At 46.9% G+C, this 23,349-nt stretch overlaps 2 protein-coding genes across 4 annotated transcripts in view; both read right to left on the minus strand.

The window, feature by feature from the left end:
* Window positions 1–23,349, minus strand: part of ENTREP2 (endosomal transmembrane epsin interactor 2) — a 336,201-nt gene that overhangs the window by 90,973 nt on the left and 221,879 nt on the right. The window lies entirely within an intron of this gene.
* Window positions 3,530–4,637, minus strand: NSMCE3 (NSE3 homolog, SMC5-SMC6 complex component). The gene has a single exon (XM_004599839.2). The coding sequence runs from the start codon at window positions 4,602–4,604 to the stop codon at window positions 3,777–3,779; it is 828 nt and encodes a 275-aa protein (XP_004599896.2). The 5' UTR covers window positions 4,605–4,637; the 3' UTR covers window positions 3,530–3,776.

Raw genomic sequence — 23,349 nt, forward strand, 5'->3', positions numbered from 1 at the left:
GAAGAGTTTAAGAAAGCAAGAATGGTTAGACTCCAGAAATATATGTATAACAATACTAAAATATACCAAAAATACCAAATGTACAGAATTTAAAAATCTAATCATATCCGCCAGCTGGGTAAGCAGCGTATGTGAAGTTCAGAAAGCCATTCATAATTTTTCTACACATTTCTAGCCAAAGCAGGACAGGTAGGGAAATTAACCATCCCAATGAAAGGTACTTACAGGGAAAAAAACTTACTAAACATCATACTTCAAGGCAAAACCATAAACATTATGAAATAAGAAGTCAGTAATATCTGAGGCCAGCTGCAACCACTTGTTTTCAAACCCGTAATTTGAACATTCAGATCTAGTCAGCAAAAAGACAGTACTACAACAAAAAGTGTAAGAACTGGAGAAGCAGGGCTGGCATTGTGTGTATGCAGCGAGTTAAGCAACTGCCTGTGACTCTGGCATCCCTAGCGGGTGCTGGTTCAAGCCTTGGCTGCTCTACAATCAATCCAGCTCCTTGCTAATGTGCTTGGGAAAGCAATGTGAAATGGCCAAACTGCATGGGTTTCACCTGGGAGGCCTAGATAGCTCCAAGTGCCTAACTCTGATCTGGGCTAGCACCAGCTGTTCTGGACATTTGGCGAGTGAACCAACAGATGGGCAGAAGATCTTTCTCTTTCCAACAAATCAAAAAAAAAGGAAGGAAGGAAGGAAGGGAGGGAGGGAGGGAGGGAGGAAAGAAGGGGGCCCAGAACGGTAGTCGAGTGGCTGAAGTCCTCGTTTTGCACGCATAAGGATCTCATATGGGTACCTGTTCTAATCCCAGTGGCCCTGCTTCCCATCCAGCTCCTTGCTTGTTGCCTTGGGAGAGCAGTCAAAGATGGTACAAAGCCTTGAGACCCTGCATTTGCTTGGGAGAGCCGGAAGAAGCTCCAGGCTCCTGGCTTCAGCTTGGCTCAGCTCCGGCAGTTGCAGCTGCTTGGGGAGTTAATCAGCAGACAAAAATCTTCCTCTCTGTATATCTGACTTTCCAACAAAAATAAATCTTTAAAAGAAAAAACTGAAGGAAAATTCATGATGTAACAGATTATAACTGCAAGTACTAGCAGATGGATAAAGGGCCCAGGGCGGTGGGTCAGGGGCTGAATCCTCAACTTCCACACGTCAGGATCTCATGTGGGCAACAGTTAATCTGGCTGCTCCACTTCCCTCCCAGCTCCCTGCTCATGGCCTGGGAAGGCAGAAGATGGCCCAAAGCCTCCCTTAGGACCCTGTACCGGCGTAAGAGACCTGGAAGTTCCTGGTTCTGGCCATCATGATCTCTATAAAATCTGCCTAGCCAATGAACACTTTCTTTTTCTAAAGTGAGTTAAAAACACAACTGAAAATAAAAGTCAAGAAAAAATACTCCAGAATATTTTCATAATTACTAGAATTGGGGGGGAATATTAAGATTTATTTATTTGGAAGTCAGAGAGAGGCAAACATGTTCCATCTGCTGGTTCACTCCATAAATGGCTACCAGGGCCAGGTAAGGGCCAGGCTGAAGCCAGGAGCTTTCTCCAGGTCTTCCACGTGGGAGCAGGGGTCCAAACACTTGGGCCATCAGTGGGAGCTGGGTCAGAAGTGGGGGGCTGGACTCCAACTGGCACCCACAGGCGATGCTGGCACCTCAGGTGGCAGCCTAGCGTGCTATGCAGCAATGCTGGTCTCAGGGAGCACATTTTTTTTTTACATTTCAAAATATTTTGTTTATTATATAGTTCCATAGTTATAACACCTGTATGTCAAAAACATGGGAGGAGGTATATTCATTAGATCCACCAGGACATGAAAGCATTGTATCAAACAGAAAAAGGCCTACAAGGTATGAAACCTGGTGCTGATGAAGGTTTAATGTCCAGTAAGAACAGGTTCAAGTTGCTACCATGATAAATCACCCCTACACCTTCAGCAGACGCTGATGAGGTGTGGAGTCCAGCAGGGAGGGCACTGTGACTGGGCCGGAAGGTTCAGGAACCACTGGGACCAGTGTCTCCCGATACAAGCTCAAGAAAGGTTGGCACCCGACTGCCCTGCCTGCTTCCAGCTGCAGAAACTCAGAGCCTGCCCAGGCATTAGGGAACGGATTTCCCTCCCTGAGCACAACTCACCTGAACGCCATGTGGCTGGATCTCAAGACGCAGGGAAGCGGCAAAGGGCTACAAGACCACACCACGTACAAGCCGTAAGTCCATTGCATGAGGACCTAAACACACGTCAGGATATGCAGACTCCGGCTGGAGAGAGCCACACGGCACGGCCGGGCCTCTGACGGGGGGGGGGGGGGGGGCTATTTTAACCCCGGGAACAGTTTGTTGACAGTCAATTGCTCACATCTGAGGGAGATGTTTTCCTCGGATGCAGTGGTGGAAGGAAGAGCTGGTGCTTAGTAAGAGGAGCAACCCCAGACCAGAAGACAAGGAAACTCGCGCTAACCTGGGAACCCAGTCCTCCAGCCACGCCACCCACCAGCTCTTCCAAGTCCCAGGATACTCAAGTCCTCCCACTTTCCCCATCAAGGCATCTCATTTAACATTAACCTGCAGGCCCAATCCCCAAGCGCATATTCAGAGTAACACGTTCAATCTGTGGTGGGAGGGGTTTTCAAAGTATTATGTTTAAAAACTGCTAAGCAAGACTGCAATTTCCTCACTCCAACATCGTGTTTTCATGTTCTCAAACTTTCTGACAGGCTGATAAACGCCCTGCAGCAGCCAGGAAGACCCTCAGCTCTCGTGGTTCAGACCTCAAAAACCAGAGATTTCTCTACAAAACCGCGTCAAGGTCAATACCAGAACAGAGTCCTATCTTTTCGGAACCGGTGATGGTTCTAGGAGTCATTTAGCTGAACTTAACTGGCACACACCAAAAGTAGCAGCTTCAGACCCAGAAAAAAACAAAACATTTCAATTTTAAGACACTGGTGGGAGTTTTAGCGTAAACTTGTGTTCTACTGACTATCTTCCAGGATGGGCTAGGAGACACCCACCCAACAAGCTAGGGAACCCTGGAACTCAGACGCCAACCACATGGAAGCCGCAGGCAGCAGCCAGCACGGGGTTAGCCACTGTGCTCACATTTTACAAATTTTTTAGGAAAATGCAGGGAGAAAGGAATTATACCACCCGATCCCACATGATTACAAAGAGAACAGCTTGCACAGAACAACTATTAGCTTAACACACAGCAAACGCTTTTACGATCCTTTTGAGTCATGAACTTCTCTCCCGACCCAAAATTTCAAAATATAGGCATGTCACCTGCTTCGCAACAAGAGTTATCTCAACACCCTCAGTTAAAAAATAAAAAAAAGAGGGAAGACTCGGTGCAACACGGCGGAGTAATGGGTACTATTACAAAACCGTTATCTGGAAAAATAAGATGATGTTCTCTGCTTGGAATCAACACACAAGATTTCCCTATGTAGGAAATATATAAAAATACGTTAAAAATGTAACAAGGATCTAGAGTTACATTTTCAATCTTAAAAAAACTTTATTTTTCCTTACAAATGGGGGTAGTGTGGGAAAACGAAAAAAGTGACTTCTCTGCTTTTCCTTTCCTGACACCCAAATAACATATTTCATGTGCTTTTTCTCCGACCACAGTGCAATTTTACTAGTTTTTACAAAGCCAGAATAATAATCCTATAAACGTGCTTACAAACGGCAATGTGGAACTCAAGCCCCACAACCAATAATAACAACAATGATAGAAGTGTCCCCAGCTCGGGAGCGCTTTCAGGAAGTGGGCGCCGGCGCCCCGGGCTGCGCAGGCCGGGCCCTGCCCTCCTCCTCCGCCAGGGCCTCGCAGTACTGCGCCGGCCAGTCCTTGGGGTCCTGGTTGTGGACTTTGGCCACAAACTTGAGCACTTTCATCTTGCTCGTCTCCAGGCGGGTGCGCGGGCCCCACTGCAGCTCGTAGTCCACGGGGTCCGTGTGCGGGATCCGCCGGTAGTCCAGGTAACGCTGCCGCACGAAGTCTTCGGTGATGAGCTTCTTGGGGTCCCCGAAGACGAGGTGCCTCTTGGTGGGGTGCACGCCCAGGCGGCGCAGGAAGTCCCATACCTCCGTCTCCTTGACCGTGTTGCCCTTCATGAAGATGAGTCCCAGCACGATCATCAGCAGGCCCGTGGTGGGCGTGCCCTGGTCGCCGCGCACCTCGGCGTCCTCCTCCACCGGCTCCAGCGCGTTCACCAGGATGTACGCGTGGCTGCGGGGCTCCAGCTCCACCAGCCGGTAGCCGAACACGTCCCGCAGCCGCTCGCCCGCCAGCCGCAGCAGCTCCGGGAACGCGTCCCGGGCCTCGCCCACCACGTGCCGCATCATGTCGGCGCGCTTCACGGGGATCTTCTTCTGGTCCTTCACCAGCAGGAACTGCACCAGCTCCGCCACCTTCAGCTCCAGCTGCTTCGAACTCCGCAGCGAGCCGCTGCTGCCAGGAGACCCGCGGGACGTGCTCGGGGCCTCGTCGGCGCCGCCGCGGGCCCCGTCCCGGCTCCGGTCGCGCTCGGGCTGGGTGCCGGGCTGGGTGCCCGGCCGGCCGCGGCTCCGCGGCTTCTGCGACATGTCGGAGCCCAACGGCCGGAAGCGCCGACGGCGCGGGGGCCGGCGCGACGCGCGCGTGCGCGGCGCTGCGGCAGGGGCGGAGCCGCGGGGCGTGCGTGCCGCGTCACGGGGGCGTCGCGGGGCGGCCTCAGGCTGACGGATGCTTTTTTGTGGTTTAAATGTGGTTCTTACTAACCCAACAGACACAAATCGAGAACCAACTTCCTAATCCAGTTCTTACTAACCCAACAGCTAGAAACCGAGAACCAACGTCCCGATCCAGAGTGCGGCTGAATTCTTGGCCACCCGGGGCGCGGGCGAGGTGCGCAGGCGGTTCTAAGAGATTTAAGGTTCGGAATGGTGTTAAAGCGGAGGGAAGGCAAAGGGGCATTTGTTTTTACCAAACCGTGTGGACATACAGGACCGAACGCGTCCCTTCCCCTGCTGAAGGCCAGCTCCCCCAAGCACTGCCACCATCCGTTTCTCTCTGATGCCCCTTGGACTCTGAAAGTTTGCAAAACCAACCAATAAACACTTGCCGCACTTTCCACACAGGCAGGCTTGTGCTTCGCGCTGCAAGGATGGTTTCTGCAGGGAAGCGCATCAGCCCGAGACAGCCAGGTGAAACAGGCAGATGCCAGAAGAGCACTCTAACTCGGTCTAGAGGCTGATGTTTTTCAGAAACCCACCGACTCGGTGGCTACTGCAGTCACACTTGCACCAGAAACGGCGAGGGTGGGGGAATGAGGCCACGTGCAGAGAAACATACACTGGAGACAGATTCCCACGGAACTGGGACGTCACTGCTGATCAGGACCTGCGGTCAGGGGGATCTCTAGGATCCCCTAATGCTCCTTATCCCCGCCTGGGGGCCCCCAGCAGAGAACACTGCCCACCGCCCGGGATGGGTGCGGATTATAGACATTTTTAATTGTGCAACTCGAAACGTCAAAAGGAGTGATTCCATTACCATCAGCAATGTGGTGACACTCCTACAGGTCCTTGCCAATGTGTTTCTTCACACACACGCACATACAACCTCCATTTCCCTGTCTTTTTAAAGCTACTGAAGTGGGTAAACTTCTAAAGCAACTAAATCAAATTGAGTTCCTCTTTAATGCAAATATATGCAGAGGGAAGCAATTCCAAACACATTATTTGAATAACAGCACCAAAACACAACCTGATTAACATTTCACCGAAATGTGAGGCTCATAAAATTTTTTTTGCTTGTAATTCACTATGAAAATGCAATCTGATAATGCAGCGCTCAATGTAAAGTCCTAATCCATAGTTGCAGTGCCACTATGATCGAATGTGAGCTGTGAGCAATAACTCTCTTTGGCCCTAAATCCCACCGGGAGGTCCTTAAGCATCATCATGATGGGCGGGGGTCTGCTGCGGCTTGAACACATGCCCCAAATTCATTGCAGGAGGACACACTTAACCCCACTTGATTCAACAGTGTTGGGGGGATGAGGTCTGGAAGCCTCTCCTGATTGGACAAGGTGACTGGCTCTCAGAGCGGCACTCCCACTACAGGGCATCTTCACACACCGGCCTTTTACCTTGGACTTCCAAGTTCCTGCAACTGTGAGCCAAGGGCAATTCTGCTCCTTAAAGACCCAACCCTGAGGTATTCTGGCCCCACAACACAAAACAGACTAACAGGCCTAGGAAATCATCACGTGTTTTAAAGCAGAAAATTCATCTGAGTTTCCTAGCAAATTAAAATTGGTACTTGAGTTCAAAGAAACCCCCTGCAACCTAGAATTCTGGCTGTTTTGTCCCTGAAGAGCCATCACTTATACCTGGAGTCAGAGTTCAGCAACCAAGACAGAGGGGAGAATTTGGGAAACAGAGAAAACCTGTGACCCACAGTTGGGCTCGCCTGTTCTGTTAAGCTACTCCAATTACCAAACAGCCCAGCAGTCAGGCTACTTGGCAACCAACATGAAGATAAGCTGTGTCCTGAGGCAGCCTTGCATCCTAGGAGCCGCCAGGCATTCCTCAAAGGAAACGGGAAAGGCACAGCCCCAAATCTCCGTCCAGAAGAATGCTGGTAGGCAAGTACAGGCGTAAGAGTAATGCAACGAGGCTGGAGCTTAGGGACCCCGTGCAGAGATAACCCGACCCACCTTCCACCACTTGATGACCACTGGCAGCCATAGCGTCTCGGCGGAGAAGCAACCATAACAGCAAATAATGCTACAGTGATTACCTGTGGATCAGACCTTACTCTGCGTGGCTTTCAGACAACACTTTGAGGCGTGTGTATTTATGTTTCTTTTAGAATTAGTGCTTCTGAGATCCTACAGAAAGTGAAAAGTGGTGGTTCTGGGAGCTGAGCCCAGTCTGCCTCCGGGGACCAGGCTCTTACCTGTGTTCTGAGAGAATACATACCTGCTGCCCTTGAAAAGCTAAGGGTTTTTTGGAAGCAGATGCTAGCAAAGCTATCAACACTACCCATTTTTAGTTTTCAAACTATCCTATTGAGAATACCAATCTTGGCTTCAGGGGAATTCAGACAGGGCTGCCAAGTTCCCAGCATGGGACCTGGCAGGGTGGTTGATAATAACTGGCTTCCTTCCAGTCATTTATGTTGTGGAAAATATCAGAGGACTACATAAGTTGTGTAGAGTTGTAGGAAAGGCAAGAATGTACGCCTATCTCTGGTGTTTCCAGCTGAGTCTGGAAATTAAATTGAAATAAAGTGGATCGCTAGGATGAAAGCACACAACATTAATTCAGGTTCAGAGTCTTATACAAAATGTTTGACACAAGAAGTCTTTTACATTTCAGACTTTTCAGATGTGGGAGTACATTATGAGAGCCCACTGGCATGGGACATGAAATTCCCTTGTGTTCCACAAACACTTTCTGCACATTGGCCTGAAGGTAACTTTATACCGTATCTGCATTCTGCACTGCCGCTTGAGGTCAGGTGCGTTATTTTCCACCTGACCATGATGTTGCAGCATCTTGGATTTTATATTAAATGTACCCCACCTGTGTACATTTTATGCAAGCGCAACAGAGCAGCCCTGGCATGAAAAATGAAGATCCAAAGATGCGGCAAGGCCTAAGCGCCTGAACTTTCAGCACTTTCATACTTGGTTGAACGAACAGCTGTCATTGCAGCAAAATAAGTTTGATGAGGGGACGGAGGGAACAGAATCATTTTGACAAGGCTGTTTGCACAGAAGTCTCTCAGCTGTGACTTCCCATCCAATAATGTTTTTCTCCTAGTTCAGGAAAGGCATGTCTCACATGGAATTTAGCGCCTATTTTCAGGAAGAAAAGATTAAAATACCCTTGGATCTGGTGTTTTGCAAATGCCTTTAGCTCAAAGTAATCCTTATGCCATAGTGGCATATTTTGGGCTACCCTTTAGTAAAAAGATGTTCACTCCAGTGAAACACATGTTTCTCGTAAGAATTCGAGAAAATTCTGGGAAGATAAGTACTCCCATTTCAAGATGCTTTTTACAGTTATTTGCTTTTAAAACTAAGTTGAAATGCTGACTTTCATGTTTGAAAAAATAAATGAAAAACATGTCCAGGGTGAAGTTTAACATTACAGTGACACCATGTTGCAGGTCTTTGAACATTCAGATCTGGAATAAAATCAGTGCAAATTGACCCTGGCACCTGTGGCTGCTTAGGCACTGCAGTAAGAAAGATGAGTGAATAAAGAAAAACAAATTTCCAAGTAGTTGATGTTAATCTTCTACATGCTTTATTATTAGACCCCCCAAAAAAGAAGAAAAAAATCAAAAAGCTTTGAGGCAAAAACAGCTAGCAAAGATTTCAAATACACTAAACAAGGCAAACCCTATTACCAACTGAGGGTTAAACTTCTCTAAGCAATTAAGTGCTTTCTTTGGTCTCCCTGCTAGCTAATGCCTGCCAAAAAGTTCTAATCATCCTGATTATCTAGGTTCTCCTCTCTCCACTCACTGGTATCTTTTATAGGAAAAGGTCTCAACATTTTTTTTTTTTGACAGAAACACAGTGCTAAAAGCAGGTGAGGAGTTTCTGAAAAGAACAATCAATGTTCTTGGCCACTGTATGTGTGGGCACACCTTCTCCAGCGAAAGCAAACGGTACAGTGCGCACTATGCAAGCAAAGAATCCACCAGAACAGAGTCTTTTGGTGGGCAGGCAGCAGGGAAAGCAATGTTGATGCTTAAATGGTTGCCATGAAATTGCTGAGTATGCCCAATTCTGAATCTATGTCCTCCCACCTGGCTTACTTGATGGACTATGTAGGAACATTCTGTCCCTCATTACTAATTCCTCTGCCCAGGCAGGAACAGAACGTCCCTTGGCTGCTGGAAGGGATGAGCTCTGTGGGGGTTATGGTCTCCGAGTACTGCAGCAATTTGGTGTGAGACACCTGTTCTGGACTCTTCTGGAAGTATCTTCCAATTACCCAGCACTCTTTCCCTGTGAAAGTCACTAACACTTACGGGGATCTAAAATCACAAACACACAAGTTCTCTCAAGTGGCCAGTGAGTTTCTTCGCCTGGGTTCTCTCTGCTGTTCCCAAGCTGCCTCCCAGGCCCAGCAGACCGTGGTGAGGCTCTGGCTTCCTTTCCTGGGTGCCCGTGATGGAGGCCAGATTCGGTCAGCAGGCCAGTCGGCGAGCCTCTGGGGGTTTCACTCAGGGCCTTGCCCCTCTGCCCTAGGCTGATGAGTACCTAAGCCCAACATGCCGAACAGCGAGGCCAGATGCAGAAGAGAGCTAGGAGAAGGGGGACAGCCTCAACACTGCCATCTGCATCGCAGAGCTCCAGGAAGCACGTTTCCACAACATGCCTTTCACTTCACCTGCGCTGGGCCGGGTCCTGACGGCCTGATTCTCCACAAGCTCCATCGACGAGAGCGAGGAAACCATTATGCAGGAAGAACGGAGGCACAGAGGGCTGAGGCCTTTTTGCACAGGCACGGGGCTGGAGAAGGCCAATCACTACCAAGGGGGAGGTTTATGCCTTTTGTTTGTTTTTTAATTAGGAGGTGTACTGAATGCAATTCGTGGGTGTCTAGTGTTGTCATGATGTGGTTCAGGAATATGCCTGGCAGTCAGGGCAACAGGTGAGGCAGCTCTGAGCTGTGAAAGCACACACACACTGCCCTGGCCACTCACTGCTGCAGGAGGGATTGTGGACAACTTCAGTATTTGTGACTTTACAGCAGCTATGCTATGTACTCAACACTTAAGCACCTCCCCCCTCCCCACCCCATGCTAGAGAGCAAAGACAGTTTTCCTTCGTCTTCCCCTTTGCTGAAGCAAAGCTCCACTCACAGAGCAAGGGAACCAGGAAAGAGAATGGAATGACTTCTAGATGGAAAAGGAGACCTGAAGTTAAATAATAAATAATTAAAAAAAAAAAAAAAAAAAAAAAAAAGAAAAGGAGACCTGAGTCTTTACAGATGGTAGGATATTCATGTAGAAACTCCCAAGTGATTGACTAAAAGTAGAAAACCACCGAGTTCAGCAAGGTTCCAGAACACAAGATAAATACATGAAAATCAGCTGCATTTCCACTGACTTGCAAAGAAAAATCTGAAAATGACAATTATGAAAGTAGCTGAATCACAATAGCATTTTTTAAAAAATAAAGCACTTAGGAGTACATTGAATAAAAGGGCAAAATTTATACTTTAAAAACTCCAAGACATTCAAAGAAATTAAAGACCCAAACAAGAAAATCACTCATGTTCCTGGATCGTACGTGATACTGCTAAGGTGCCTGTATTACCCACACTGACAGATTCAAGATAATTGCTACTAAAATTCCAGCAGAATTTCTTTCTACAGAAATTGGGGAGCCAATCCTGAAATTTATAGAGAAATGCAAAGAATATCTAAGATAATCCTGAAAATAAAACACTGCAAGCCCAGGCAGCAGCACTGGCACAAGCACACACTGTTACTGGCTTGACTGAGTCATGCACTCCACCCCCCAATTCACAGGTTTAAGTTCCCACCCTCTAGTCCTTCAGACTGTACAGCAGTTGGAGATGCCATCTTTGAATGGATCAAGTTTAAAGGCCTTTAAGTAGGACTCTAGTTGAACAAGACTGGTGTCCTTAAAGACAGGAAGCGACACCACAGATGTGTGTGCCCAGGAGGGAGGGCCGCATGAGGGCTCAGGGAGATGTTGGCCATTCACAAGCCAAGCAGAGGATCTTCTGGAAAAAGCAAACCTTGGTGTCAGACAAGTAGTTTCTGGAACTGTAAGAATAAGCCGTGTGCTCGACTGTATTTGATTATGGCTATCCTAGCAAATTAATACACAACAACAAGAGCAATGAAACAGAAGTAAAAGCCCAGAAATGAAGTGTTGCATACATGGTAAATGACATTCAGAAAACAGTCCAAAGCAATCGAATGGTGCTGGATATCTGGATGACTATCAAGGGGCAGTGCAGTGGCTCAATAGGCTAATTTTCTACCCACATCAGCAATCCTAGTGGATGCTGTTCGTGTCCTGGCTGCTCTACTTCCCATTCAGCTCCCTGCTTGTGGCCTGGGAACACAGTTGAGGACAGCCCAAAGGCTTGGGACCCTGCACCTGAGTGGGAGACCCAGAAGAAGCTCCTGGCTCCTAATAGGCTCAGTTCCAGCTGTTGTGGCAAGCTGGGGAGTGAACCAGCACATGAAAGATCTTTGCCTCTCCTTCTATGAAATTTGCCTTTAAAATAAAAATGTAAGAAGATGGAATTTAAACCTGGGCTTTATACCAGTCATAAAATGGAGTTGATTGTCGGCTTAAATGTAAGAGCTGAAATCATAAAGGTATAATAAGGTGAAGAAACTTGGTTTGGTTTTTTTTTTTTTTTTTTTTTTTTTTTGGTGCCAAGGTCTATTTGAGTATTTATGACATCATTCATGGGCCATCAAAATTACCAACTTAAAAATTAACCTGCTACAAAATTTACTGAGTTCTGAGTCCTGCCAACAGTTGCCTGACAGGGTCAGACCAAATAATTTTGTGAGCCTTGTACAGCCCATGGGCTGGACATTCCCCAGCCCCGAAGCATACATTAGTAAATCATCCTGATCTCAGTGTAGGCACTGATCCCTTTCTTACAAGTCAAAGTGATGTAAGATTGAAAAGATAGACTTCATCAGAAGTGTCAGAAGATACTTGCAAAAAATATTCTCAGAAAACTGAAAAGACAATTACATGTCGCAAGAAAACATTCTTGCAAATCATGTATTTGATAAAGGATGTACAGAGACTATATAAACAACCCTTACAACTAAGAATACAAAAATCCAATTCCAGAAATGTAGCGGTAACTTGTGCAGGCATGTCTTCAAGCGAGCGTCTCAGCCGTGGAAAGCAGTGGAGCGGGGACGCACGCTGCACTGGGAGGGGCCTCAAGACTGCCATGTGGAAGAAGCAATGGGCCACATCACCGTTTGTCACAGGAAACATCCACACGGGCAGATCCATAGAGGGGACCCGTGGCCACTAATGGGGATGTGACTTTTTTAAGGAGTGGTAAAAATATCATGAAACAAATGATTATAGAACTCCTAAGGATAAAACGTACATCAACTGTCTACTTTACACATGCTCATGTCTCCGCATCTTTGTGCTTTTTAAAGTAGCTTACAGAGGGTCAAGCCGAAAATCTCTATTACGTACAGAGATGCAACAGGAAGGACTAATGCAAAAGCAGTGAGAAGCAGCAAGCGGACATAGTAGGTCTACACTCACTCTCTGTTTTACCCGAGACGTCACACTGGGGCAGGCCTGGGTGCAGCAGGTCAGATGCCACGTGGAGCACCCACGTCCCATAGCACCGCGTTTGGATTCTCTCTGCTTCCGAGTCCAGTTTCCTGCTAACGTGCATCCTGGAAGGCACAGGTGATGGCTTAAGTATTTGGGTCCCTGCCACCCACGTAGGAGCCTGGATTAGGTTCTAAGCTCCTAGCTTTGTGGTCTGGCCCAGCCACAGCTACTGTGAGTATTTAAAGAATGAACCACTGTATTAAATTCATTCTCATTCTCTCTCTCTCTTTTTAATAGTAATTTCAAAGTTATATCATAGAGCATAGCCTGCTGTTAAAATACAGATTGCAGTCACTCTAAAGAAGTACCTTTATATGCACATGAGGGAATTAATGGACAGCTTTAGAATATGCTGCCAGGGACCAGCACAGCACAGTGGCTCAACAGGCCAATCCTCCACTTGTAAGTTCCAGCATCCCATCTGGGCACTGGTTCATGTCCCAGCTGCTACATTTCCAATCCAGCTGCTTACAGCCTGAAAAGACAGCAGAGGATGGACCAAGTCAGACCCAGAAGAAGCTCCTGGCTTTGGATCAGCTTAGCTCTGACAGCTGCAGCCATTTGGGGGGTCAACCAGCAGATGAAGATCATCTCTCTCTCTCCCCTTCTCTCTGTAAATCTGCCTTTCCAATTAAAAGCAGCATCAGCAGAAGAAAAAGAAGAACATGCTGCCAGGTTAAGGGGAGCAGGTCCTTTCTGTGCGAATCAAACGACATCCTTTCCCTGGGCCCGGTCTCAGGCCCTCTCACCTGCAGAAAAGCAGGGCGGGGGGCAGGAGGGGACCTGGTTAAGTGGTAGAGAGAAATTCATAGTATAATCATGAAATATTCTGAAATTAGCTGTACACATGAGGGGATGAAAGCAGGAAGCCGACCCTGGAAGTAACACTTCTTACAGAAGCACCTAGTTGCCGGAGCACCGAGTCCTGTGCTGGTGGAGGCACAGTGAGTTCCCAGTGTGTTTCACAGCACGCATAACTAACTCAATCCAGGGTATGTCACAAAAGCTCAAAACATCTGAAAATGTATGCATTTAAAATGAAACGATTTAAAATGAAGTCCCCCTCCCCTTTGTCTTATAGGCAGTTTTAACAACTGAACACACATCAACTGAAGGCGATATCCGTTGCAAACTAACAACAGGCTGTCACATACAGTCTTCAAGAGCAAGACAGACAGTATGACGTGCACAACTACTGATCTGCCACACACCTTGCACCTGGGCTCCGCCACCTGATGGCACATGCTGTGCCTGGGGGAGGGAGTGTGTGAGTGTACCCCCATGAGTTCACATGGTGGGAGCTTGGGTCTGAGTGGGGCAATACTGGTAGGTGGTGGACCTTCACAAAATGGGGCCCAGTGGGTCATTTTTGTGGCCCTGACCTCTACAGAAGAAAGGTCATGCCTTGGAAGCCTCAGAGTTCTCGCTATACTGAACTGATATACATGAGATCCTTCCCCAGGCCCAGCTTCCTATCTCCCACTGTGATCGCATCCTTCCTGAGGCCCTCCCTCACCAGGACCAACCAAGCCTGTGTTGCCATGCAAACCCCAGAACTGTCGGTAAAATTCCTACCGAGGGGAGAATCAAGATGGTGGAATAGGGTAGGGACACATTTAATCAGAGAAAATATTAGCCCATGTGAAACAGAGAGGGCACATTCCAAGAAATAGAGGACAGAAAGATAGCAGAGGGGCACCTGGAGACTGACAGACACCTGGAAAGCAGCAGACACAACAATGTGGTGTTGCAGTGACTGACAACCCAGCAGCATCCAGTGAGCCACGATCTGAACTCCACCAGCAACAAGGTGGGAAGGGACGTTTACCAGGAGCTCAGTAGCTAAACTCAGAGAACTGCTCATCCTGCAGAGGAGGATGAGCAGGAGCAGAGACAGAGCAGCAGGTCCCAGACGAGCAGTGCGGGGACCAGGGTGGATTTCACAACCCAGTCAGCCCCCTAGAGCCAAATTGGGCGCCATTTTGCTTAAGGAGGCAAGGGCTATGGATAGTACTGTGCATGTACTGAGCTAGGAGTGAACCCATTTCTGACTCACTGAACTGCATCAACGTGGCATTCTACAGGTTCCATCCAAGATAGGTCCGTATAGCCCTCAGACCTGATTGTCAGCAGATCAAGAACTCTAGTAGTGGCACATCAGGTGCCATTTTGTACACTGTGGCAAGGGCTTTGAGACTGCAGAGACAGTGCTAAGTTGCACATGTGCTGAGCTCGGCAACAACTCCCTGAGCTCAGTGCACTGCACTGCTCCCACAGGGAAAATACCGACTATGGCATCATACGGGTCAAAATAGGTCCGTGTTGTTGATTTTTTGGTGGCTTTTCATTTAAGGGGACTTATTGCAACTGTGTAATTGAGACTAACATATCCAGATGTGAGGATACAATGCAGTATGCATCTCTACTTCCAAAGATGGACTCCCAATAAAATTGTTAATATGCCCGCAATGATGGACATATGACTGTGTATGAAGAACTATACTATAGCAATGATATAGGGGAACTCAGTGAGGGGAGAGGGAACAGGGAAGGGGATAAGATAAATCCCAGGGCCTATGGAACTGTATCATAAAATGATAATAATAAAAAGAAGTAGAATTAAAAAAGAAAGAAAGAAAAATTCCTACTGAGGGGCTGTGAAGCTGGCAACACCAACCCTTAATCTGTCTGGATAAATCTAGGCATCTTTCTTTATTGAGAAGTATGAGTTTTGCATGTTAAAATCTTATTAGTCCCGGGCTGGTGCGATAGCACAGTGGGTGAAGTCCTCACCTTGCAAGCCCCAGGATCCCATATGGGTGCCGGTTCTAATCCCGGCAGCTCCACTTCCCATTCAGCTCCCTGCTTGTGGCCTGGGAAAGCAGTCGAGGACAGCCCAAGGCCTTGGGACCCTGCACCCGCATGGGAGACCCAGAAGAGCTCCTGGCTCCTGGTTTCGGATTGGCTCAGCTCCAGCCACTGCGCTCACTTGGGGAGTAAACCATCGGATGGACGATCTTCCTCTCTGTCTCTCCTCTCTGTATATCTGCCTTTCCAATAAAAATAAAAAACAAATCTTAAAAAAAAAACTAGTTAGTCCCATGAGTCTGAGAGCAGTGATATGGGAAAAGCAAACATCAACTGATCTGCTGCTTCCCAGGACCCAATGAGTCATTCCAAAGGCACCTACTAGATTTCCCTGGGCTGCTGAATCGCCTGCAGCTGCCCAAGCGGTCCCAGTGCTTTTGTATTTTCTGTCACATTTACCTATTAGGAATGTTACCTGATTCAATGTAGTTATTATTCTGGACATGTGGGCTAGGAATTTCAGGTAGTAATTGCCATGGATATATCTGTTATGCTTAAAGTATGATTACTAAATGCATCTTAGAAAAATTCAGCTGCACTCACTGCCATTTAATATTAACATCCTTGATCAAGCTTGATTTCTAAATCATACAGCTCATTAAATGGAAGTTGAATAAGAAGCAACTGGTTTAGGAGGGAACAAGTGACCCAGTTCTGGCCAATGAGTTGTGAGGGATATAACAGGTTAGGAGTGGCTGATCTGAGAGATTTCTCTGCTCTTAAAAGGAAGTTTACAAGTAGAAAAAAAAAAACAGGAAAAGTTTTTCTGCACACTTTGCATCTGCCAGCATTGCGTCAGGCAGAGCCCTCATTTCACGACTGAGCAGGGCTAAGGTAACACATCAACATGCAGAAAATGTCCAACTACAAAGCTAGGAAGACTTGGTCCTGACTTTGGCTGGGCTGCTGAAGCAATCACCTCTAGGGCAGTCCACCTCTGGATTCAGCATTTGACTAAATTCCCTTTGCTGTTTAAGCTTTTTGGGCATTGGTTTTATGTCATTTGTGGTCAAAATCAACCCCAAGGTCTTTCTACTGACATCTATAAGTTAGGAAGCCCCAGTGCAAGGAACATACCATCTGGTTGTTCAGAATCCACCTACTAAAACCAGGGGACGAGAGACAGTTAGTCCACCCATGTGCCAGCCCACCTCTCTGAGATCTAGAAATATCTGACTGTGACTTCAAAGCTGATGATATTCAGGTAGTAGTGCAGGACCACAGGTAGGCTCTCCTTCTCCCTCTGCCAGAGAGACAGCTCCATCTTACCTGGAACCTACGAAAGAGGAAAGGTCGGTTGCCTGCTCAGATAACTACCACCTGTAGACTAGAGAGAAACTAGATTTGCTTGGAAGTCATGAGGATGTGTTCTCATATTGCATACATATCACCCCAGCTGAGTCTCCAACCAGTTGTTCACTGCTGAGCAGCCACTACGGTTGTTTCTCCACTGCATCCTGGACCTCAGGAGTTACCTCAAGTTCCCCACCAAGGCATCACTTCTCCATGATCCTGCAGGTCCCCTTGCCCATAGCCGATCCCTAGCTCCTGAAACCTCACTCCAGGCTGCAACACACAGGCTAGGATGTCAAGACCTGGAACTTGGCAGGTTTCAGCAAGACCAGTCTGCTCTTGTTGCCAGATCCATGCAGCACAACATCTCCTGCCCACTGTCTGGTCTTCCTTTCGGGCTATAATGGTCCCAGTATAACCATGGTGATGAGACAGCTGAGCTTTGACAGCCCCAGGCCAAGCAATCACACATCTTCTGGCCTCCCACAGGTAGCCTGATGTAAGGTAAGATAGTTTTGCAGGCTGATCCCCTGTCACCTCTCGAGGCTAATGGTAAGGACACCTGCTCAACACAGGAAGCCAAAACAGGGACCAGAACCCAGCGAGAATCCCAAGAATTCAGGCGGTTTGGAGGGGGTGATTAGCCTGCCTCAGAGGACTCAGAGGACATGCCTGGCACACCTGAGGTGTCAGGGTGGGAGGGATCCCTGTCCCCTTGAAGAAGTTGCAACATGCATGACAGATCATTCAGCTCTACTTGATTCTGAGAGAAGGTGAATGAGAGATTAAAATAGAGATTAATAAAAATAGAGATAAATTATCTCTATTTTATTCTAAGAACAGTACACTCCTGCAATCCCAACACACACACCCATTATAGTCAAGGTAGACAATATTCTTTGCTAACCCAGTTCATAGAGGGAAGAAAACCCCATCCTGCCTGCCTCCAGCATTTCCTAATTCACCAGGGCTTTAAGGAGTGACAGCTACCACAGTCACCTGCTGGGCCCAAACCAGCACCAAGCAAACTCACAGAGCACTCTAGAAGCAGAGTGGTTTGAAGGGAGGAGATAGTCAAGTCCTGAAATGGATTTGAACTATGGAGTAACAGATCTAACAAAACCTAATAAAATCCCTTCTAATAAAAACCTAATGAGAACGCACTGGAGATGTTATGAGAGCACAACCAAAGGCTTTGAAGGAAGAACGTTTAAGTTTTTTACGTTTAAAGCTTTAGTAGAGGCAATATAAAGGCAGAATGGTCCCTGCTGAAAAGGGAATGACTATTTTAAAAAGATTAAATGAAATGCGTGTCACACAATCCAAGAAAAAAAAAAAGGTTGTTATATGGAGGGAGGAAGTGGGAGGTGTTACATGAAGTTGGGGAGGAAAACAAAAATAAGACACACAAAAAACAAAGACTATCCAAGAACAAAGAAGCCAAGGATGTGCCATTTAGACACACACTGGCAAGAGCTGTGAATTTCAAAAAATAGAAACATCACATCAGCTTCCAGACAGAAAGAGCAAGTGGATTCTAGAAATAATCAGTTTATCAGCACATTTCTCACCTGCAACCCTGGAAAGTGGCAGACAAGGAGATAACATTTCATGGTGAGGGCAAGGAATGGATCCATAATTCTAGGACAGGAGTGACTATTGCATCAGCACAAGGAAAAAAAAAGATAATTGGCTGTACAGTGTCAGGAAGCAGTTATTTTTTATGTATACCATCTGGGAATACACCAGTATGCTCTCACCCCCCCAAAAGAAATCAAGATAAGGACCCCAGGGAAGAGAAGACGAAGTATAACCATCGATAACGAGAACAAATCTTGCAGTCACGCCTCTTTTAAAACAGGGATAACCTCTGAGAGAGGTACTGGTATACAGACCCCGAGTAACCTACTACACACTTGGGCTGTGTGACGCAGCCTATCGGTCCAGCCGCACACGCTGCTGTGTGCAGTACTGTCCACACCGTCACACAGTGCTGGTGACATGTGAGTCTAGGTACGTCAAAACGCAGGAAGGCAACACTAAAAACATCAGGCAGTAAGTTTTCATTTAGCTCCATCTTATGGGATCACTAGCTTTATATGCGACTCCACGTTTTAAAATAATTTTCTTTATTTGAAAGAGTTGAGATGGACAGAGATCATCCATCCACTGGTTCACTCCCCAAATGACCACCATGGCCAGGCTGGAGCCAGGAGCTCCTCTGCATCTCCCATAAGGGTGCAGGGGTCCAAGGACTTGGGTCATTCTCTACTGCATTCCCACGTACATTAGGAGGGGGCTGGACTGGAAGCAAAGCAGCCGGGAGACGAACTGGTACCCATGTGGGATGCCAGTATTTCAGTTGGCAGCTTAACCCATTATGTCACCATATGGGGCCCAGGTCCCATTATTGACTGAAGCATTTTGTAGTACTTGTTTATTTCTCCCATCCAAGTACTAACCAGGCCCGACCCTGCTTAGCTTCCGAGATCAGGCGAGATCCGGCACGTTCAGGGTGGTACGTAGACAATACTTGTTTATTTCTAAATCTTTTTTTTAAAGATTTATTATTATTATTATTATTATCATTATTATTATTATTATTTTATTATTGGAAAGCCGGATATACAGAGAGGAGGAGAGACAGAGAGGAAGATCTTCCCTCTGATGTTTCACTCCCCAAGTGAGCCGCAATGGGCCAGTTCTGGGCCGATCCGAAGCCGGGAACCAGGAGCCTCTTCTGGGTCTCCCACATGGGTGCAGTGTCCCAAAGCATTGGGCCATCCTCGACTGCTTTCCCAGGCCACAAGCAGGGAGCTGGATGAGAAGTGGAGCTGCCGGGATTAGAACCGGCGCCCATATGGGATCCCGGTGCGTTCAAGGCGAGGACTTTAGCCGCTAGACCACGCCGCGTCGGGCCCTATTTCTAAATCTTAATGGATCATGATAATGATGTGCAGATTACAATACTCATTAGGTTACCTGAAGTGGAAGGAAGAAAATCTTGGTGAGATCTTGGACCTAAACAACATCAGCATCCCCAGGGATAAAGAGGGTGTAAGATGGATTACAAGGAAACATGAACCCTAAGGATCTCCCCCAAGTGGGGTGAGCTGACAAGGACACCAAGAATACACAGGTGAGTGGGTGAGCTGGTCATTCACTACCGTGTTCTCCCCATTCCAAACCCACTGCTGTCTGACGCTGGAGTTGGAACCCTGTGACCCTTGTGTGTCTTGTTGGATGATGTCCAGTTGGGTTCCACCAACAAGGGCCAGGGAAGGTAGCCTGAGCTGTGGACCAGCTACTTGCTGACTTTGTTGTCGGTTCTGCCCCACCAGCATGCCTACCCTGGCCTCCAACTCCCCCGGCATTCTAAGACCCCTCTTTACTGTGTTCTCAAAGGCAAGGCCCTTCCTGGCAGATAGGGAAAAGATAACAAGAAAAACTCACATACAACCTTTGCCAACTGGCACGCGCAGAGCACATGGGCAAATTCCTAGAGGAAGGCAGCCAGATAAAACTGATGTGGCAAGGAACGTGGCGTTCTGGTGCTGCCGGGAACTTCTGAATCTGGGATCCCACATGCTCCTTCAAAAAACACTCCACGGCCAGCTGACGACACTGGGGAGTTCTACCCAACGATGAAAGGAAAAGCAGCATCAGTCTAAATGAAAGACTTTCAGGAAAAAAAATTAAAAGGAAGGCCTATTCTTCCACTGTGGTTAATGAAGAAAGCATAACTTTAACATAAATATAGGACAAGGATATTTTCAAAATGAAGATTAAACACCAATGCACCTCGTGAACATATCATCAAACACCCTGAAATCAACACATTAACAAACTGAAAGAGGAGAATGAGCTAGAGCACACTGAGTTCCAGCAACAAAAGCCAACAAGTTGGTTTAACATTCAGAAACCAAGGTAAGCACCAGAGGAACAGAGTAAAGGATCATCTCTCTCCTCAAAGGAAAGAAAAATCATGCGATCAAATTCAGTCTCTAGCCATTTTTTTTCTTTAACCTAACAAAATTTAGCAAGCTGGAAAGGAAATGCAACTTAAATAATCAGTACAAACAATCTGGAGTAAATATCACACTTGACCTGAAACACCCCAAATGCTTCCTCTGGGACGAGGAGTCAGACATGCCAGCCATAGCCACTTCGACCCATCATTTCACAGGAGGTCTCAGCCAGTGCCCTTGGAAGTGAAAGCTATGGAAATTAGGAAAATTGTCATGTGTTCCAAATAGAACTTTCAAACCAAGGTGCAGATGAATGAATACAGTTAATAACTGAATGTGCGGGCAGAGTATTGAATAGGGTTGACATATGAAAAGAAGAGAGAGAAATGACTAACAAGCAAAGAGTCTTTATTGGCCACGCTCCTGGGTGAGGTCCACTGGGCAAGGAGAAGCCTTAGGCCAGTGCAGGCACACCCTTCTAGGGTGTTTGGGGTTGACAGAGGTGCTGGATTGGCAAGCAGGGTGGGGGTGAGGCTTTGGTGAATGAGAAAGTTATGTACAGGTCACACTGAACTTTGCGGCTGGCCAATTCTGGAAATTAGCAATATTTGCAGTAAAGCCCTATCTGGGAGGGGCAGAGAAACCAGCCTGGGAGTTTCGCTGCTGCTCCGCCACCGTGATCAACCCCCTTTTCCCAGGCAGCTCTTCACTGAATTTATCCAAGTCTCTGGATAAAAAGTCAATATACATAGGTCAGTTTTACTTCTAGCTTCCACTAAGAAAGAGAATATGAACTTCCAATATACACTTTTGTGACACAGTTCCCAAAGATGAATGCAACCAGCTCTCTCACCCCTACACCCTGAGGTAGGTGGACATGAGACAACAGGGACTCTTCTACCCCTTGTGGCCAGAAACAACCTTGTGACCCACGTTGGACATCACAACGCAGAAAAAGTGATGTGATATGCTCTCTGCAGCATGGACCTTGTCAAGACTGGCAGCTTTCATCCCGGACCAATTGCAATGTACCCTTTAGTAGCATTCACTATGCCACAGACAGAAACCCAGCACTTAGTCCCCGCAACAGGCAAGGCCACAGGAGCCCAATCTTGGCCCAGGTCAGACACAAGGGAGGCCATTTGGACCATGAAGCTGTCACAGCCTCCATCTAGATGAGAAGAGCTAAAAAACACCCCCCAAATCACGAGGAATAGTCAACTGTTGTTTTGTGCCATTAATTTTTGCAATGGCTTGCGGCACAGCAATAGACAAATTGTTTCACAGCATGCACACCAACCACCCCACACGACATACCAATTTATTTTTGATCAGATGTATAATGACCCATATGCCATGTCTCCACTCAGAAAATAACAGAACATGACTGAGAAAAATGAAAGGACACCTAAATAAATGTTAATGGGTTGGAAGATGAGCCACAGCAGAGCCATGAGCTGTCCCCTTATCAATCAATCGATATTTAATCTCATCCAAAGAGCCAAACAGGTTTCTTTGTAGAATTTGACAAACTCATATGAGATCGCGAAAGGCTGTGAATAGCCAAACTATGGAAGAACAAAGTGCTCACTTTACTAGAAAATCTATAGTTATTATCACAATTTGGTACTAATGCAAGTGTAGATAAGAAACTCCAAAAAGCCACCCATGGACAGAAGGACACTAACTTCGTCACCAAGATGGCACAGCACCAGGCCAACTCACGAGGAAAGTACACTCAGTAAATCACACTTCTCCAAAGGAAAGGGAAAGCTCTTTGGAGATAACAAGAGAAAAAGCTCTGTGCTTCCACAAAGATAAGAACATTTTTTATTTTAATCAAGACACAAAAATGTCACTTTGAGAAAAAAAGATAAGGTTTCTGATGCAAGACAGACACATGTATGTTTGTGAATTAATGAATATATATGTATATGCACAATAATACATGTTTGCATTATATACAAGAATATTCGAGAAATTCCTAGGAAATGCATGTTATGAAAAATCATGCATGATGCCATGGAGCCATGGCTCAGTGGCTGAACCCTCCTCGACTTGCAGGCACCAGGATTCCACATGGGAGCCAGTTCATATCCTGGCTGTTCCACTTTCCTTCTAGCTCCATGACTGTACCTTGGGAAAGCAGTAGAGGACAGCCCAAAGCCCTGGGACCCTACAGCCATGTGAGAGACCCAGAAGAGGCTCCTGGCTCCTGTCTTTGGATCAGCTCACTCTGGCCATTGTAGTCACTTGGGGAGTGAACCAGCTAACGGAAGATCTTTCTCTCTCGTCTTCTGTGAATGTCTTTCCAACAAAAATACATCTTAAAAAAAATTATGCATGGCTTACAAATTTTTTAAACCAAAATTAACATCTATTCATTGCATTTTCCTCAAACTTGAAGACCCTTGTAGACACGCATGCAAAGACATGCACAGGACCCATTTCCAGAACTTACAAACTAACACAATGGGGAATGGACAGTGCTTCATGAGAGAGCACCCCAGCTCCCCAAAGGGGTGCAAAACCACACTGAAAGGAGATGCCACGGCTTAGCCAACCCATGGTTCAAACGGAAACGGCCAGCGGTATCACATGCTGGTGATCGCGGGAGAATCAGACAAACCACCTCCATAGGGACAAAGTCGACACAACCACACCTGCAGAAGGGGACTGGGCCCCACTCTGCCGACTGCTTCCTGGCCCCAGCCTGCAGCCCGCAGAAGCCAAAGGCCACCACCACACAATGGCATCGTTTCCATTCTCTCTAAATGCTGCTGTGACACTTCACACCTGCCAGCATCCTTCTTTTTTCCTTCAATC

This window comes from Ochotona princeps, chromosome 6 (genome assembly GCF_030435755.1).
Source record: "Ochotona princeps isolate mOchPri1 chromosome 6, mOchPri1.hap1, whole genome shotgun sequence".
In the NCBI taxonomy this organism is placed as follows: domain Eukaryota; kingdom Metazoa; phylum Chordata; class Mammalia; order Lagomorpha; family Ochotonidae; genus Ochotona; species Ochotona princeps.

What these genes read in the sequence shown, in the direction of transcription:
- NSMCE3 (XM_004599839.2), bottom strand. Translation starts at nt 4,604, where the DNA reads ATGTCGCAGAAGCCGCGGAGCCGCGGCCGGCCGGGCACCCAGCCCGGC.